Here is a 20,017-nt window from a genome sequence, read left to right on the forward strand (position 1 = left end):
TTAAATTTTAGTGACCTCCGATTGACGCAAATGGGTGTCATTACTGTCATTGTGATTTGCAATCTCACTGAATATATGCTTACTTTTAGACAGCAGTATCAAATTTTCTCCAGTGTTGTCTGCTCTAGCCCTGGAATACAGTTAACTATGGTTACTGGAGTCTCTAGCTTCACATTTCTAAAAGTGCTTTGACTACTCAAATGGAGCAGAAAAGTATGAGTTCAGTTACTAGAATTACTGTTTCGCAATTTTTCCAGTATTGTAATTTACACCCTTGTCTGTCCTGTCTCTTATATAGAGATCTGCCAGCAGAGATTATTGCCACCAGTTCAGTATCCAAAATAAAATATGATCACAGTCTCCTTTATTTCAAGGCTGCGAAAAAGTGTTTTTGCATAATATTACAATGCAACAATTTTGACCTCTTGGTCAAAATTGCAAATTTCTTCATCATTTTATCCCGTTTTACATTTCTGGAAAATTTTGCCATTGTCATAAATTTAGGAATTCTTGAGTTACAGGTCCTTGCATGCAAAGCTGTTTTCACATATGCACTACACATTCCCGGGCAGAGTTACACATAGGAATCCAAATGTCTGACTCACTTAGTTCAGCCAGTAAGTGGATTTTAACCTGCCAACTCTCTAGCATAAAGACTGTGTGATATCAAATTAAGCCCATGTGTGAACAAAGCAGGTCATTGTCTTGTAAACTTACAGTAAGCGAATGGGTGTCATGTATTCTACCTCCTGCATGTGCTGCTCAACTATTCAGCTTAAATTAGATGAAATATTTCCAGTAGTAAAAATGCATCTGAAGCAACACGAATCTCTTATTCTGTGCAAAATGTCATAACATTAACAACTTGAAAACAAGTAAAAACAGCCTGGGTGAATGTGATCATATTTGAAGAATTTCTATCCAACAGATATTGTGTTTAACCTGAAAACAAACGAAAAACAATCGAACAAGGCATACAAGAAAATTAATATTCAAATTTCATAAATATATGGCATTCACATTGAGTTTGTTTTATTTGTCCAGGAAGTGAAACTCCTGAGATTAATTACCTCTTTGTAGGATTCTTCTGGGGCCAAGATAGATATATTCCAAGTTGGCAATACCTATTTATTCGGTTTTTTTTATTTAAAAAAAAGAAGAAAGCACTCCTGAATAAAGCCCAAACAAGCACATATGGAACATGTAAACTCCACATAGAAGGACCCTGCCTGAGTTTGAACAAGAATCCATTTACTGTGAGACACCAGTGCTAACCAAATTCACCAATCCAAAATCAGTTTGGAAAAGGTAACATAATATATCCTGTTTTCATGATGCATCCCTTGGGATCTTTCCTGGAACGCTGCTTGCTTTTTAAACCTCTGCTTCTTTTAAATTTCAAATGGCCTGTTTGCAATCCAGGCCTTCTGTTTAAAAAGTAGACCTCAACCCTTGATAATATCAAAAAGAGATTTCTTTAGACTTCAGAGGAATCCTTTCTGAAACTGAGAGGCCTCAGAGATAATCCTTTACACTTTGAAAACGTATGTTGTGTACTGGCCATCATTCTTTTGCAAGGTGACATTCTGTAAATTATCATTTAATTTCCAGTTATTCGGTTCTCTAACTGACAATTAGCTGACCATGAGGAAGAGAGAGAGGGCATTATGAGGTAAGGACACCTCAGGAGTCCTGGGCCCTCGGGACACTCTCATTTACCAGCAGCTTTGTTTGTGCTTTCAAAACATTCCCTCAGCAATTATCCCCTTAGCATTTCAATATGAACAAAAAGAAAGGAAAACAATGAATAATTATGACAGACATACTTCAAAAGGGACGGGAAAAGGAGAAAGGAATAAGAGTGTTAACAGAAAAACAAACAACAGAATAACAGGGGGGACAGTTTGAGCTGTGGAGGATGGGAGAGCTACATTGTTGATCAGATGTTTTGTATGCACCATGTACTTACTCAGAATCTTGCTGACTGATGTGTTCTCATGGTTTATCTGTGAAAAACGTTTGATGGATGGGAAAACAATTACATGTGGTTGAAGCTCTTGGCTCTTGACACAAAACATTCCCAGACTTGCTTTCTATTTCGGTCCAGTCAGTATTAATAGGACAGAGACCACAGTGGATGCAGATGCCATGACTCATACTGCTTTTATTGTCATTTTTCCTGCTCTTTATGTTCTCAGTAAGTAACCATAAGAGCAAGAAAAATATGGTCATTGTAAAAGCATTTACAATGAAACCCAGCTCCTGTTCTGCATCTCTGATGATCTATTCCCTGATGAGATCAAATCAGTTTTATCTCCTATCTCTGTAACTTTGCAGGACAGCTCATGTATCGGCAGAAGGCCTCAGGTGAACCGAAAAGGTGGGTCAATCGGTCTGCGTTTATCTGGAGTTTTAATCTCTCTCATCTAGTGTTTTCCTCTTCATGTTTAGGTGGAGCTGACAGGACGTCTGCATTCACAACATGTAAAAAATGAACCTCAAAGAACCTTCTCTGCTTGCCTCATTTGAGACCAGAAGTGGGGCTAAATGTTTGGGCAAGGGAACACACAAAAAAATTTTTTAATCTTGAGTTTCAAAAAAAAAAGTTTCCAGTAAAAGAGGCTGGCTACGCCGCTAAAAGCACCGATGACCTTCCTGTTGTTTAGCTGCTACAAAGAGAGGCAAAATGAATTATGCATCACGAGGAAATAATCCTTCCCAGTTTAGGCTGTGATTCACTGCCGACTTGTGACATCTGGCACAGGCTTCTGAAACATCAAGGTTAGGAACAGTTTATTAAGATTGTTGTAGAAAAGTTTAAACCCCTCCTCCAACCACTGTATGTGAGACACAGTGTCTGTCTGTTCCTGGGGACTGACTATGTTATGATGACTGCTAATACCAGATGAGTCATAAGTCAAGTTTTTACAAACAAATTTTGCATGTTCAGAATGATTCAGTTGGTGTGACATTTCTTTATACACTTGTAGTATTTGAAGTGAAAATAAAAGCGTTTTGTGACAGACTTTTGCTCTGATCTGAACTTGTCTCACGTTTTAAGCCACAATTTCCACTTGCATCACCAAAAACTAGTAATTGACAAAACTATCCGTGTGCATACGAACAGGTTAGATATACGTGTCAATTAAATGTTGCTACATCAAATAAGGAGCTAGACGTTCAGCTTGTGTGACAGTGATAGTGCCACGTCATATCGATGACTACTATTTCTTTTATTTTGTGATGGTTTCATGTTCAGAATTGGAAGCAGAAACAAAGCAGGTTTTAGTATCTTTCTGCAGCTGCAGGGCATCTGAAATGGAGAGGCAGGTTATAGTGTTTGCTCTATTGTATGTCAGAGCTCTGGATCTTATGTCCTGTCTCAAAAGCATGAGGAAGCCTTTTTCTTATTTATTATCTTGTTAGGCTTCTCAGTACAAAGATTTCAAAGTTGGCAAATAGGAAGAAGATGTATTAGGTGGCACAGCCTTTTTTTGTAATACAAAACACGGTGGGAGAGATTATGATGTATTCAAAACATGTGCAGGAGTATTAACACTTTGACTTTAAGGTAAGTGATGTTCTTCATATTGTATCCAGCAAGCAAATCCTCTGCGTGATTGAATTCTATTATGATTAATTTTTGTCCAATCAGACACGAGCTCCCGTTAGAGTTTGTATCCTGGTCAAGTTACGTTCCCCGTTCCACGTTCGGAACACTTAAACCTAACAAAATAAACCCTGCGTGTGTTATATTAAGGGAGATAGGGAGAAAAAACATTAAGAACTTGGCCACAACAGAGAGAACAGCAAAAACAAAGGGGGGTGAATTGGTAGTCGTGCACGAAAGCTTTGGCACGTTCATTGGCTTTTCGTACACACTGTTCCTAACAATCTCTCGTTTATATGTACTACCCCCTCCACTATAAACAGAAGAGAAGGGCATGCTCATGCGCTCTCTGAACCACAACAGGCTCGCCACTGTATAATCACACAGGCGTGTAATATATTTTCTGTGTCATGAATGTGTAGAAATACTATGAAAAAGCTGTGTAGTGGTGTAAAAGTACACTAGAGCTAATATCCTTATTATTGATTAATCTATAGTTTCTATAAAGGCTAGATCAAAAGTAGTTTTACGCACCTCGAACTGCATACACTCCAAAAAATATCATTTTAATTGGTTGATTATTGTCTTAAAATTTGAATCATGCAGCATGGAGTCACCCTGTTGACACTTTAATGTTGCAGGTGAAAAAGACCTGAAATGTAAAACAAACATGTGAGCCTAATTTGATATCTGCACGATGTTCATCTCATTTAACCGTCAATGAAAACCTAAATGTTTACAAGTTTACTTCAATTTGTAACCAGTTAATTAACTTCTTGTAAAAGAAGATAATTAGATAACATGCTAGCTCATCTTTTTCATCTTATAACTGTTCTGGTTGTACTGCTGCTTTTCGTCAAGCTTTCCATCTACATGTTTGTGGGGATTCAAACTGTAATCAAATTCCTTGTGTTGTCCAGGCATTGTTAGCTTATAAAACATGTCGTGCATTAAGGAGAACAGAAACTAAAACAACACATTTCATTTACCAGAAATACAAATAACAAAAATGCTCTTTTAGATTATCACAAAAACATCCATGGCCTTCTACTGCTGCCAGCATCAGCGAACCTAAAAATTTACCTGTTCTCCTCTGCAACACTTTCTGCCAGATACAGCAAAGCAATAGCTGCACTGTTGTCATTACAAAAGGCAGGAAGCAGTTAATAGTTAACTGTAACCATCTAATTCAGGCAGCCCTAGATACGGTCTGCTTCTATACATGTGTTTGTGCATGAGTGACTACACCTTAATGTACGGGTGAGTCATAATACAATCCAACTGATGTAGAGTTTAGAGTGGGCAAATGGAAAGGATCACAAATATTGTTTAGGTAATATTCACTCGGCAGTTCATTTAAACACTCAGGTTTATGGCAGAAGGTCATAGTGCTAGTGGATGATTGTGGTAGTCTGACTATATAAAGGGCCGACCTAATTCTTATGGACTTTTCACCTTCTCCCACAAGGACAGTGGCATTTACAAACTTGTGTGATATCAGGTGACGGGTAATCCTGGATGATCATAAAATTTGTGTGACTGTCGTTTATTTGGACATTAAAAGCAGAGTGAACTAAAAGAAGGAAACACAGGGAAGACAGATCATGCCCATATAGAGCCCTAAAATGGGTAATATATCAGAAGTACCATTTGGAAGATAGCACATGCGGTCATATACCATATCGCCTGCATTTTTTCCCCCTACATCTCTCTGAGTGGCTCCAGATTCCTGGGCTGCCTTCCTTCTCATATGAAAGGTTAGGAGCATATTGTCCTGATCATGGTCAATAACAATAGATCTGTTTGTATAACTGGATGTCTACAGTGAGCTGAGCATGTTGCAGAAAGCACTGGAGCTTGACCCACTTTCCAGTCCTGTGAACCGCATTAATTCATTCTGCCAGGTGCTCTGAAAGCTGCAGGTCCGCTTAGTGAAAGTACTGTAGCCTTCTTTTCCTTTTTCCTCATCCTTTTTCCCCCCCTTAAACATAAGTTTTGGATTTTGATGTAACAAGGCGTAATAATACAATGAGTTTACGCATATACAGATGTTTGGGACTTTCAGATTCCCTCCCAGGATGTTCGAAAATGTAAAAACAAAAACAAAACACACAAAAAATACAGTCAGTTAAAAGTACAGCATGTGCTATTTTTTCATGTATTTACAAGCAATGTTTGAAGGGACGGTAATACAACTTAAGAAATCAGACTTTCCTAGTCTCTCAGTTGTCTTGTGATCGATTTCTATATGAAATTCTTGAAATCTAAGCATGTTAACTTTTGGCGGCATCATTGCCTCTCTTCCATTTCCCTACAGTGCAAATGTCAACAATGAGTGAGTCCCAGTGCAACACAGACTAAATATCACGAGGAAAACTAAACAAAAACGGATCTGGCTTCAGATAACATTTTGATAGCTACTCCATTAGTGAGAGAGTAATGGTTAGCCAGATAGCTATATTGTATTTAGCTGAATAAACAATATGTTTTTTTCCAGCGGCCCATTATGAACCTACAAAGTCTATAGGGATGCTGCATGTGCTGTGTTCAGGTCACTGTTCGAGGGAGACACGATGGAAAAAAAGGTTTTCAAAACTTCCTGTGGGACGTCAGTCTTTTTTGATAATACCTCAAAAGCTTTAATAGATGTGTAAAAACACGTTTCCTACCCTGATATTGATACAAACTCACACACGTATTCTGTAATTCAGCTAATTTAGACATAAAATATCAACCTTTCCTCTATTTTGCCTCCTCTGTTTAGAGTACTGCAACCTGAGCAGGTGTCATTGCTTGGAGCATGAAGATACCTTCAAGAGCTCTTTAGCTGTGCTTGTGTTTTGCTTTCCATTCATGTGGTGCTAAAAAATAAAAAATGACTGGTTTCAGTGTGCACTTCGTGCCATGTCCTGTGTGAAAGCACCTTTGGGAGGTTGAAGGGGCGGTGATAAGCATAGATTGCAGCTTTCTCAGACAGGAAACCGTGTTTTGGACTTGTTTAGCTTTTCATTTCCATTTTCCTTTTTTTTCTTCGCTTGATTTATACTTTTACTGATTGGCAAAAAATATCTACATAATTGGGCTTAAGGACTACGAAATGCTCGGTTTGGGAAAAGATTGTTTTTTTTCCAGAAAAAACAAAGAAACAGTAAGCCAACAATGGGCAGCCAGGTACTGATGCCAAGGGACTCAACCCTTCATTGAATTCATGTTAAGTCAAAGACTGCTGCAGTAACTGAGTACCACAAGGATTATCTGTTTTAATCTACTTGCAGCATGTTTTAAGACAGCCCTGACTACAAAAATTCTAATCAAACCGTAGCTACTATTGATGCTCCAACAGCTGTGATGAAAGGGAAAGGAGGGATTTGACATTTTTGTGGCCCCTTTGAAAAATCGGAGAGACCCTTTAACACACGTGCATATATTTTGCAAACACATTCCTTCTCTGTGGTTTGAAGGATGTAAACACCACTCAGTTCCAGTGAATCAATTTAAGTGCACAGGAATCTCCTTTTCTGCAGCATGCTGAGCTCCTCTCTGACGCAGCTGCAGAAAAACATCTTTTTTTTCATGCGTTGGAATGAAAACTTTCCTTAGAAAGAAATAACCGCACTCACCTTGATTTTCTCTCATGCGTCAAACCAGAAGAAAATCTGCCACAGAAATGAGCTGCACTGCATCCACTACCCATCAGTCTGTAACACATCAAGCAAATTATTTTTTTCAAGCATGTTTATGGCTACAGGACGGCGCAGCTTTTTGTGTATGGAGGCCTATTCAGTAGTTTAATAATGGGACATGATGCTGTAGTACTCCTTCCTTCAGGAAGTATCTGACGCACATCTTTTTCTTTTTTCGTTAGGCTTAGTGCCAATTTTCACGCTGAGTACAGTGTGTACCCTTCAAGAACACTGACACGTATCCTCCATTATTGCCCAGGGCTGTTTGGTCTAACTGTTTTTCCCCTTCCCATTCTCTGGCATCCTAATGGCCCAGCTACACCACTCCTTCTATCTGAAGCAGTCACAGTGTGTTTCTAGAACTCAGGCTGGGGTTGAAGACAGTGCGTACTAACCAGCATCCACGCAGTGTTCGTGGCGAGAGAAGCAGGAGACTCGCGGAGCCTTCATGATTAGCTGCTTGTTAGAGAGAAAATTGGTTCATCGCATGGAGGAAAACAGAATGCGATACATCATAGTGATGCTAAAAGTCAAAGCACGCTTGAAAAAGTGTGCAGGATTTTACTGAAAGTGAAACGCAGTGGTACTTTAAAAGTATCATCTTAACTCTGTATGATGACAACAAGAAAGGATGTCTGAAAACAGTCATCGCTAGCTGTGAGCACAACGCTTCACCCACCATACCTTCTGTTTATGATGGGCAAGAGCTCAGAGGAAAATTGTCTCAAAAGGAAGATGGTCTTAAAAGGAGAGAGTATATAAAATGACCTGTTTCAGAAAGAGATTGAACTGAGGGGCCGTACCAAGGCCCCATATAAGATGAATAAGGATTATTGTGACCTGTGAGTCATGCAAAACAACCCAAGAACAAAATATAGAGGTGGAAAAAAGCACGCTGGATCACCTTTGAAATATAAATGCCAACAAACACTTATGAAAAAGTGTCCTGCCTTCATATATTTTCCATCCCATCAGTTTTCTGTATACACGTGAGATGACAAAACGTGGAGAGATTCTCATGCGCGTCCGAACATCAATACGCTTCCGCTAACGCACACACTAAAAACACCAGCAGCTGTTGTTTTACATGCTCTCCTACCGGTACATGCCCACACAAAGGAGAGCTGCTTCACACAGAGGGACCTTGAGAATCCGGGAGACCCATCTCCGCCAGCCTCTGAATCACACGCGCATATTCAGTTGGAAGTGTTTTCATTTTTTTGTCTACGACATCTGCGAGCGGGCTGCATAATTTCCGAGGATGCGCCGAAGCATTGGTTTCTGAGTGGGTGTGTTTGTGCTTATGAATGAAAGCGGGGCGTTGAGTCATGAGTGTATATTGTGTGAATGAACGTGTCGGAAGGTCTGTCTGCATGTGCGCGGGATGAGGGGGTTTTCCGGCAGACAGTGAAGGTAAGAAGATCAACTCATCCTGTGAACTTCACCATGAAGAAACTCCATGACCTGAACACGAATGTCAGGCTTACAATGATACAAAAGCAGCAGGTAAGCCAGAAAAAGGGAAAGTGCATCAGCAATTAAACGCAAATCCTGACAACAACACGAAGACACCTGTTCCCATAAGTGAGGGCAAATGCACAACTACCTCACTGACTCTGTAAAGGTCTTCTGAGTCAGAGCACACACAATTAAGGAACAGAGACAAGATTTATTTCACTGGGGAATAATTAAGCGTGCTACGGAAGCACCTTAGAGTTTACCTAATGAAAAAAAAAAGAAACCTTTACCATGTTTATTTTGTCAACTTTCAAACTGGATAAATGACTAATAGCTTCCAGTTTAGCATGCCATCATAAAAGGCCTGCCTGCTTTAGTTTCTGTGATCATATTTAACCGAAATGAAAACAGGATAAGACTGAATTTAAAGCAAGCTGATTGCCATCCAGTATTTTCCTTTGCTTTTAAGAAAGCACTGATGCTATCAGATTTGTGTTCACAGGTGTCTAATCTACCTGCATTCAAGTCCATTCTTCCTGCGAGAGGTAGTGACAGCACCGTAATGTTATCAGTATTGAATACTGATGCTGACAGAAGTCGGGCACAGGTCTGCGTGACCGAGAACATAATCAAAGTAAATATTTGGGCGCTTATTTTCAACATGCAAATGGTGCATCTCTCTTGTCCGTGTTTACTTTCATGTAATCTACACCCGATTCAGGCTGCATGTGCACGTGCAGAGTGACATCTTTTTTTTTCTTCTTTTCCCTCTATTCATCACTGAGCTCTTGTTACCTTCAAGCCGATGAGCTGAACAGGTCACTGTGTCCCACTGTGAGGAAGAAAGACGAACTGTGATAAGAGTCACATCAGAGAAGGCAGAGTTTCGAGCCAGAATCACACCTGAAACACATATTTCAGTCCTTTTTGTAGCACGCACACACGCACACTCACAAATCCAGTCCACCCCTGATACATTATGAGACGGAACACACAGTACTATGCATGGACTTCTCATAGCATTTGTGTAATTGCCAGTATGTGAAGCAGGACTTGGCAGATTGGAAGCCTGGCCCTGAATCAGCCCCCAGAGAAGCTGCTTGTCTTTATTAAGCCACCGCAGAGACCGATCCTCACTGCCTGGGCAGTAAACCAGGCTAGACTGAGAAACAAGGCCCAGGGGGGAAGTCTGAATTGCTAACGGAGGCGCCAAACCATAAATCTCAACTACTGAACGCTGTGTCCCAACATGATCTGTCCAGTGCTGTGTCCCCATCCCTTTGTGTGTCATACTCCTGAATAGAAAGATGAGTTTCATTTCATTGCCATTTCCCAGTTTCTACAGAAACTTACATTGTAAATAAATGAATATTTGTTCCCACGAACACTGATGATTCATGAAAAAGAGGCAAATAAATCAACCCACCCTCTCTCCTACTCTCCTCTCTGTTTATCTACAAATGTGGTCTGATTACACCATTATTTACTGTACACTTTAAATAATGGTGGAGAGGATGATGCATTAAATCTAATTACTGTGGTAAATGGTGATTTTATGGATTTATTGGTTTCCTTAAAATCCTTATTTTGACACTGACAGCACTTTTTATTGTACAGTTGGTATTTAAGGCCATTTGTATGTGATTATGCCATGCACAGGTAAATGGGAAACTGACAGTTTCCTACATCAAAACAAGCAAACACTAAACCACACCTGCCTTTCTCAGATCAAAACTTTCCTGATGTCTTTACCTAAAATAGCGAAGAGAAACAAGAGCATGTAATTTTTCTTATTTGTATTTCCTTTACAGGTTATGCGAGAATAAAAAGACTTTAAACAGCTTCTAAATCAGGAGAAGCAGGATAATTCCTGAACTTAAAGTCTTAACTTATATACCAATATCTACAGTCATGTCAGACAAAAACACCCCTATCCTCTGTTATTGCTGCAGCACTTACTGTTTTTTTCTCTCTCTTCTCTTCAAAACATGTTGGCACACACACCCCATTTGGTGACTGATATATGCATGTGAATCCAACCGGTGAAAGCCAGAGATGAGGCGCGGCATGAATGAGAGATGGCCACTCGAGATTTAAATATTTTACATTGTGCTTTCCAAAAGGCTGGCAATGGGCAAACTCCTAACTTCTTTTTCACAGCTAAGCGCTGTCGGTCCCTGAGTGGGAGGAGGTGCCATGTGTGTGTGCGGTGGTTGTGATGGTGCTGTTGGGGAGCTATTGTCATTTAAAGCCAGTGACATTGCAAACACAACTGCAAAAAACCACTGCTGCCGTCGCCCTACGACTGCTACCATTCAGAGGAATGCAAATGCCGAAACACGTTGGAAGGTTTACATTTCAATGAGAGAAAAACAACCTTTTTGCCACTGAGCAGCTCAGAGCTGCTTGTGCTGGCAGGTCGTTTCAATTTCCATACATCAGTGGAAATGTAAATGTGTTGCTGATAAACTGAAGAGTGAAAAGATGTGTGCTTTTCAGAGATAACTCTGTTTCTGAGTCTAAATTTGAAGTAGTGAGCATTTTTTTTGTATCACACAGCTTTGAACATAATACTGTAAAATCTAAGAGCAGGCTCAGTGTAAGATAATTGGATCGCCTTTGAAGACAATGATTAAAGGCACTGGGAATAATAAGAACCTATCATCATACTGACACACTGTAGTATAGTAACTCTATATGTATATGTGCTGCTTTGTGTTGTTTCTACATGAAAAGAAGGTGCCTGGATTTCTACAAGTTAACTTATAGAAATCCAGTCGCCTTTTTTTTTTTAAGTATTTCTGAAACTTGTGGCACTAAATTAAATGAAGTTAATAAAGACTAACCAAGCAAAGAGTAGGCCAATGGACAATTTGAGTGATGAAAGTCAAATGTTTTTGCAACACTTTTGGTGCTGCAAACCCAAATGCAATTCTTTTTATTGTTTGAGAACCGCCTTAGTGGAAGCATCATGAGGTATTTTTAACAGATGGATAACATAAGGATTGTCTATGTGATGTATTAATTTAAGCTTTGCACATTAGTACACTGCAGCTAACAGCACCTTCAGTTAAAGGTCAGAGTTCACTCAGTTTTGGTGATGTTTTTAACGGTTTTTAGTGTGCGAAGCTTGTTTTGGTTTGGGTGGTTGTCTTTTTCTAGTCTTGGAACTACTGTCCTGCCTTTTCTTATGTTTTTAGTTATTAATGAATAGCCTGTTATAGCAGACAGCCCAACTTTGACCCATTTTTATGGGGCACCTAAACATGCAAAAGACTCTTTGTTCTAATTATATGTTTTGTACATCCACAGTTCGGGTTATGACATGACCTCATAACACAGAACAAGATTAAAAGGAAATTTTTCCCTTTAGTTTACAGTCTTCTAGCCGTCATAGAAGACTAAACCTTCATGATACAGATCGATACAGATAGTGTCAAGAAATGTGCCATCAACCTCACTGTTGATGAGGTTGTGTGTCAAGACTATAACTTGACACACAATTGATAGCTGACAGAATAAACCGCCATCCTCTAAACAGACATTCATTGTTGTTTTTATGAAATGCATTTTTTCCCCCTGTCTAGCCTTCAGGTATAAGCTGGCTCCCTAAACTGTCATTCATTTAATAAAATTTGAAGAATCCCAGTTTTAGACCCTGTGTTTCAATTCACTGACGTTACAAAATGACTGTCTTATAAGATTTGGCTCTGGAAAGCCTCTTAACCTGGCCTGTGCTTCTCTGATATCCCAAATGACCCTCTTTTGTGGGCTCGTGCCCCGGGCAAAGTGAAGGCTGCCTCTTGTCAGCTTTACTGCAAAAGGCGAGGCCACCTTGGGAAATCAGTCCACGCTTCTGTGTCAACAAGGACATCCTTCTGTGAACACCACCCTCCTCCCCTCCAGATTTTGACTGCCCTCCCCTCCCAATTAACTCCACATTCCTCCGTTTGCAATGAATACCCCAAATTCTCTCTGACAATTGCCCACACCACAACTAAAGGATTAGCCCCATTCTACCCTCTATAAACATCTATTGTCACTTCTATGTGAGTGACACCCTGATCCCTATAACAGGCCCTCCACTGCTTTGCTGTAGTTATAAATATCTTTCACTTAAAGGCATTAATTTACCTCTAAGAAGCAGAAAGGAACAACAACACAGAGAGTGCACTTTACTGGAGTCCCTGTGCTTTCGTGTCGGGATAAATGCTTTTCATACAGACTGAGTTATGGTGCAATGTATCATTCACAAAACACTTTAAAGTCGTTGCGTTAACAACCTGCTTTGCCTACTGATGTGAGTCACTCACCATTTTTGGTTGTGTCAAAAGAGTGAACCCTGGCTATCCATTAGGCTAACAAATGAAAACACCCCCACAAGCATCCTCGTTTTATTATCTGTCATCATTAGCCTTCTCCCCTGATGTCGAGGAGAGAGCAACAGTGATGCTTTTCATTGTTCTGTGCTACAAATGTGCTGGTGTGTGGGCTAAAATTATGAAATTGCACCTCACTCAAAACATTCACTTAAAAGGTCAAACCTTGGGCTTTATGTTTAACTAAAGCCCTGCACTGAGCCGTGGGGGTGAACTGCATAGGGGTCAACAGAAAATCCTGCATACATGCCATCAAATGTAAATACAGTATTTATGCACTATTAGCAAGAAAACAGGCACTCGCGTCACAGCCAGGGTGGAGTTCACCACATCGGCTGTGATGTGGTTAAAATGAACAGCTGGGTGTGTGTGTGTACACCTAGCAACGATGCCTGCTTGTGAATCATGGGCACTAATTTCATATTTCAGTGCAGCTGCCTGTCATCAGCACTCTTATCAAAAATACATACCAGACCGTAATCACAGCGCAGGAGAACTGGATGCCAAAATACCTCAGAGCACATGAGCATAAATGAAAGACGGGAGAAGGAGGAAGGGAGGGGTGTATGACAGGAGGCAAAAGAAAAATGGGACCAAAAAAAAGCTAAAATGGATTAAATCACAATGAAGAGCAGCTTCAAAATGAACTTGTCATGTAACTCGTGCAGAAATGTGTACTTTTAGTGGCACAGCTGGCACTAAAATGGCTGAGATGAAGCGCATACGCTCGCATGTGTTTCTGTAAGGTATGCATGAATGTGTATGATGTGTGGGAGGGGGTGAATTGATCCAACATCAACAGCCATTAACCCCCTGTGTGGACAAGTTTAGGGGCATGTCTCAACAGGTCACCAGCTGCAACGCAACACAACACAGGCTGGGAGGTTGAACAGCAACCATGTGCATTCAACAGAATAGGAAATAAAATATGACATAAAAATCGTATTTAAGACATAAATAAAAGTAGTGGGTTGAATTTCAAGGATTTCTGGTAATGATGGCTCTTATACAGGCGGAGTATTTGCTGTTTATTTAGGAGAAACCTATCACGATATTTCACCACACAGCTAAAGCTTTGTTTATGTCCTTTTCTATCCCAAATCTGTGTAATTCATAGTGACATACCTGCAGAGGACAGACAACCTTTCCCAGTTCAAAAACAAAGGCTATTTGATCAGAACACCCAGACAGAGGTCTCACCTGTTGCAGAAGCTTTCCTGCTTGAGGATAGCTTGAACATCCACGTGTAGGCGGGGACGCACGAGGAGAGGAGAGGAGGAGGGGGGGGAATCACCGACACCCAATCAGATGTGGCCGCTTCTGGAGCGCTATAAAAAACTCTGTGGTCTCCTCTGCGCCAGCATTTACTCGCAGCTTCTCCTTCTGAAGGCTGTGTCGACTTTTTCCTCCGGGTTTTTAAAAGAAGAAAATAATTGACCATCGAACCACTTTGCGAGGAAAACGGAATTTACTAAACTCCCTTTATTTAAGCGCTCGCTTTATACTTGGACTCGAAAATAGTTTCGTCTCTGTTTTGGATTGTTTTTTCGTTTTTTGACTGACCTGAAGGGCAAAAACAATGCGCCTCATCCAGAACATGACAACCATAACGGAGTATCCAGCTTCAGAATACTCGGCCCCAAACCGGGCCATTAAAATAGCCGTTATAGGAGGCAGCGGAGTGGGGAAGACAGGTAAGAGGAAACGGGAAAAAAATACGCAAGCATTGTAGGTAATGTATACCCTGGCGTATGTGTTTAACGTTGTTTTCTCGCTTCTCCTCAGCACTCGTGGTGAGATTCCTAACAAAACGCTTCATCGGAGACTACGAGAGAAATGCTGGTAAGTTAAATATCTGTATTTTTATGAATGGAAAACGCTAACATTTAGTTAATTGTTATTTTTGGGGGTACTAAAGGTTTTGTTCCTCCTATGTGCAGGTAATCTCTACTCCAGAGAAGTCCAGGTGGATGGAGAGCAAGTGACCATCCAAGTACAGGACACTCCTGGTGCCCAGGTGAGCAGAAAGGGACATATTATAATCTGTCTGGGCTGACTGGAGGGTAACAGAGTGGACAAAATAGCCGTCTGGTTAAAAAAATATCTAAGCGTCTGCAGGCACTGCTCCAAAACCGAACATGTCTGTTTTCCTCATGAAGTAGAGCCCTTTGTTTTGCCTGTATAATCTTCCATTTAGGCTAATGGATGTCTGGGGCCAGAGTAAATGATACCCTGATCCACATCCAGACTTCTCAATCACCCACACCTCTCTCTTCTGGAGGAGTAATCCTATAGCTTTTGTCTGCCTCAGCTGGCATTCCAGACATTACAAAAGCTCAGTTGCATAAAATGAGGAACATTTAATCTTTCCTGAATTTTGATTGATATTGTGCATCAGAACAAGAATGCTGGAAATGTTTCTCAGAGGATGTTGTTTTAATCATTGTCTTTTTTTCTTCCCCCCCCCCCCCCAGATGACAGATAATGGCACAAGTCTACTTGACCATGTGACCTGCTCCATCCAGTGGGCTGATGCTGTGGTGCTGGTGTACTCTGTGACTGACCGCAGCAGCTTTGATCTGATCGATCAGTTGCACCAGCTGGTTGTTCGTAGCAGCGGTGCCAGTATGCCCCCGGTAATCCTGCTGGCCAATAAGGCAGACCTGTTGCACCTGAGGCGAGTCGACTCCCAGCAGGGTCCCATTCTGGCTGGAAACCTGGGCTGCTCCTTCTATGAAGTATCTGCCAGTGAGGATTACAACCAGGTACATGGGGCTTTCCACAGGCTGTGCTGCCAGCTAGCCAAGCAGCCACCCCCTGCCTCTAGCTCCCCACCCACCTCTGCTACTGGTGTCACAGAGAAGAGGCGCTCTCTCCTCATCCCCAGGCCAAAGTCTCCCAATATGCAGGATCTGAAGAGGCGCTTCAAGCAGGCGCTGTCTGCCAAAGTCCGGACTGTCACCTCAGTGTGAGGAGCGCTACAAGCTGAAAGTGGTCGAGAGTGGCCACAGAAAGTACTAAACGTTGGAAAAGAGGACAGAAGATTCACGCTTCTCCACTGAAGTCCTGCTCCAGTCCAGCTGGTGTGATATGAACAGTATAGCAGGAGGCAGATGAATCTTTGCAGAGATAATGGCGTCTTGGTGAGCAGGAGTCTGCCCTGTCAGATGACGTGAAGAGCAGCGGTGAAGCAGTTCAGAGGGAGAAAATTTCCTTTGAGGACTCAGAAACAGCCGATTGAAGCTGAGAGAACTAAAAACTGCATATAAAAATTGTACATAAAGCCCTCCTGGCAACAACAGCTCTGAAGGACTGCTTATTTTTAGCTGTGCTGTGCCTGTTGTGGCTGTTCTTTATTCAGACTGCCACTTCATCAAGGCTAAACGCTGGCATTATTATACCAGCCACTTAAGCTGGGTCTCAGTGCAGCTCTCGGTGTGTTCACTCTCATATTTGAATATCTGCAGTTTATTTTTTGCAACTTACAAAAGCATCATTGTGCATGATTGATGAGTGAGGGAAGGGTGGGGGTTGAAGTATCCTTGTGGGGTAGCAGCCACTATGTAGCATGTGTTGGTGATTATCACTGATGCACTTTATTAAAAAGAAGAGTCCAAAGGGCCTATTGTTATTTATTTGTTACAAGTTCTTTTTCATAATAAAAAGATTATGAATTTCCAATGAAATGTCTCTGGAGCTTTCTTCATTTTGCATGTGCATTTCACTGGGTGGGGAATAAAGTTTACAGACAATAAATTAAAGAACTTCTGAGTCACTGATGTCCTTGGGACTGTAAGACTAATAAACCGCATTCATACTGTGAGCAGATGACGCACACAGAAGGTAGTCTGACCCATGAATACAGCAATTCTTAAAGGCTTTGATATCAGACTAGTGATGAAAAGCATGGACACAATGGAAGCATGACGGTACAGCCACTTCACAGATCTTGTGAGCTGTTTAAAACTAAAAGCTCTGTGCAGTCCTTGACCTCCCAAAAAAGTATTTTGACTAAAAAAAGAAGCTGCTGATGCGACTGCAGCCAAATCCTTTTTTTTTTTCTTTCACAGCTGACCTTGTTTTCATTAGAGACCCTGAAGAACTGCACCGGTCCCAAAGATGAGGTGAAAATTATATTAAAACGGTTTGCCATAAAAACATGTAATTGCATCAGTTTACTGGCAATTCAGAACCTAATCAGGGAATTCTGAATACCCAGTTCAAACTGCTGAATTACGCCTGTTTGACAAAATGAGGGAGATTGGAGAACGGCCCCAGTTGTGGGTGAATTTCTGAGCTTTAGCTGTGATGATTCATGTTGGAGAGTGGGAGGGCTGGAAGGTGGAGGTGAGGTCTAAGTGTGAGCAATTTATCGGCCTTGGGAGGCAGCGTGAAAGGCTTTGTTAATTATCCTGGTCTTATTTGTCACCATATGATGTTTGCGAGTGGAGGATGTTAACAGAGAGTGTGTATTCTTCCGGCCACAACAGCATGATGTCCATTGTTAACACTTCTAATGGGTTCACACACAGAAACCTGCTTTAAACGGCTAACTTAACCTCTTGTGTCCTGTGTATATATGCAAATAAAAGACATCACACATGGGTGTCTGAAAAGTGACTTTATTGCTTTATATTAACATTTGATGGAATTTTACGCCTCACGCTTAGAGATGTGGCTTTTTACAGGACAGGAATGTTGCTTCATTTGCATGTCGTCTGTTGACACGGGATTTTAATTTCTCGTGCCCTCTTCACACCTCGGTGTTTAGATGTTCGAGGTGCATGTGTTCATCCGCGTGTTAACACCTGCGTTTCCGTTTGGCATCCTTCTTTTACACACCGATATCAGGTACCAGTCTCTGGGTGCCGAAGAGCAGCTCGGGGATGTCTGTCGGTCTTAGTAACCTGGTGGAGAGAACGAGCACCTGGAGTGGGGAACAACACACTCATCAGAGTCAAAGGATGTCAACATGTGTAAGCCGACACTTATAAATGAAGCACATGTTCAGAAATTCACAAGGTGGAAATCCAAGATCCAGAAACGTTATTTATTTATTTTCACGTAAACTTTGGCACAGGTTTGGATGCGAAAGATGGAAATAGAAAATGCAGGAATTATGTCAAGTGCATCCAGCTGCTGTGCAGCACGTGTGAGGCTTTACTTAAAAATCTCTCCCTGCTTTTGGGCGAATTTGGATGGCTGGCCACTTGGCTGCCTGTCACATTTTTCAGCTAATAACAAGCTCAATAAGATTGTAAAATATCCTCAGTAAAATTGCACTTCACCAACAACACAGTATCAAACTGCTTTGTGAGCCTGTGTGTTTTGGGATCTTTAATACTTTGCAGCATATCTGTTAAAAATTCAGCTGATATGAGGTGTGTGTGATGACTAAGATGACTGTTGTTGTTGTTGTTGTGGAGAAGCTGTTTTACAGCAGGTGGACCATGAAACACAATCTCCTCCCAGAGGCTGATAAGATGCATATACCACTCACACGCTGGAAAGCATTGATGCGTCATTGATACGTAATCTTGGGTGTCATTAGTTGTTGATCTTTAAAGCTGATAAGAAATAAACTCAGCCTCTTGGTCTTTCTCATGATAACCGCTTTAACTGAAATGACTGACAGCAGAACAGCTGAATACAGTTAAAGTCTGGTGTCTATGCTCAGACACACATAGATGTTAGGAATTGATGAAGCAACCCCCATCTGGGAGGATACAGGTGGATGCTGGGATGGTGGAGCAACAGGTTCTCATCCCAACACATTCAGGGGCATGAGAGTGGGTTTGCATGAGTCTAAGGTTAAGGTTGGGGTTAGGGCTGGAATAGAAAGCCGCAAGCGTTTCATAAGGACGTAGAAGGGTACCTTTTGCGTTACTATGAGACGCTTAGGGGCATGACAAATCGTCGGTATGTTACGCATTGGGAATGATAATGCTCTGGCTGGACACGTTTAAACAGGAGGTAGTGATGTAGGGCAGCAGAAGCACTGAAACGTCAGAGGGAGAGGTGGGACATTTTGCAGCTTACATAGATTGCCAAATTGGGAGAGTGTATTGTGTATGACCTAAGTTCTGATAAGGTTCATTGTTAAATGAAATCCATTCTGGGTGACAACCCCATGAAGCGATTGCCAATAGTGTGCAATATAAGGCATTTTCAGGTCTCTCTTTTTGCTTACTGCACTAACCCATATCTGCTTTTTGATAATTTTTACCTTGCGCCTGTCCAAATTTTTGTCTGGTAGTGTAATGGATGTTGGATCAGTGGTTGTTTTCTCTTACGCAGCTCTGGATTCAGATGCAGCTTTCAAAAATGTAACTTGAAAATGACAGAAGCACACAGCTGAACGGCTTTAGCTGAAGTATGCACTCCTATAGTTCTGCAGTCCTCATCTGATGTCGTATAACAGAGAAGCCCTGTTTCTTTGCAGCAGTGTTGACTTAACTCTGCGCCCTTAACTGACTAGAACAGCAGCGGCTGTTTGTGATGGCAGAGTGACTGTATTTCAGAAGAATTACATCCAAGTGCAAAAGCAAAACTTCGCTGTTTGTTTTCAGTGTAAATACTCATGAATGTCTGGTCCAAACACATAAAGTGTGAGCACATCTCTGTGTAAGGGTTAGAGTGCGTGTGGCCCTGCAGGTTATTATATAAGCTGGTCTTTATTCAGTTCTTCTGATTACAGATGGGGGGGCTTTGATCTTTGCCAAGCCTTTCATTGCCTCTGGCCTCCTTCTCGAAGCCTTTTATTAAGACGAGCCTCATGTCCCTCACGTATTTCTTGCACTCCTCTCATCTAGAGGAAATGCATCATCTGCATGTTTTGTGTGTTAGTGTTGATTGCATATGCAATAAGCACTCAAACCACCCAAACA

The 20,017-nt window shown here is 41.3% G+C and overlaps 2 protein-coding genes and 1 long non-coding RNA gene across 3 annotated transcripts in view; 1 reads left to right on the forward strand and 2 right to left on the reverse strand.

Annotated features, from left to right (window-relative positions):
- Positions 1–51: 51 nt before the first annotated feature.
- Positions 52–14,398, reverse strand: LOC106097154 (uncharacterized). The gene is made up of 5 exons (XR_001223471.3): positions 14,331–14,398; positions 7,231–7,308; positions 1,970–2,006; positions 1,071–1,124; positions 52–942 (listed from the first exon to the last, which is right to left on the reverse strand). It is a non-coding gene; the product is annotated as an uncharacterized LOC106097154 (long non-coding RNA).
- Positions 14,399–14,495: 97 nt separating this feature from the next.
- On the forward strand, positions 14,496–16,811 carry rasl11b (RAS-like, family 11, member B). Its single transcript, XM_003439937.5, has 4 exons — positions 14,496–14,824; positions 14,916–14,972; positions 15,071–15,147; positions 15,605–16,811. Exons 1-4 carry the CDS (start codon positions 14,710–14,712, stop codon positions 16,100–16,102), a joined length of 747 nt encoding a protein of 248 aa, XP_003439985.1. The 5' UTR covers positions 14,496–14,709; the 3' UTR covers positions 16,103–16,811.
- A 924-nt stretch (positions 16,812–17,735) lies between these two features.
- scfd2 (sec1 family domain containing 2) overlaps positions 17,736–20,017 on the reverse strand; it is a 105,436-nt gene continuing 103,154 nt past the window's right edge. Inside the window, exon 9 of the mRNA XM_003439765.5 lies at positions 17,736–18,057. Within this exon, the coding sequence (XP_003439813.1) occupies positions 17,965–18,057 (93 nt within the window). The 3' untranslated portion in view covers positions 17,736–17,964. The remainder of the gene's footprint in view (positions 18,058–20,017) is intronic.

This window comes from Oreochromis niloticus, linkage group LG23, assembly GCF_001858045.2.
Source record: "Oreochromis niloticus isolate F11D_XX linkage group LG23, O_niloticus_UMD_NMBU, whole genome shotgun sequence".
Classification (NCBI taxonomy): domain Eukaryota; kingdom Metazoa; phylum Chordata; class Actinopteri; order Cichliformes; family Cichlidae; genus Oreochromis; species Oreochromis niloticus.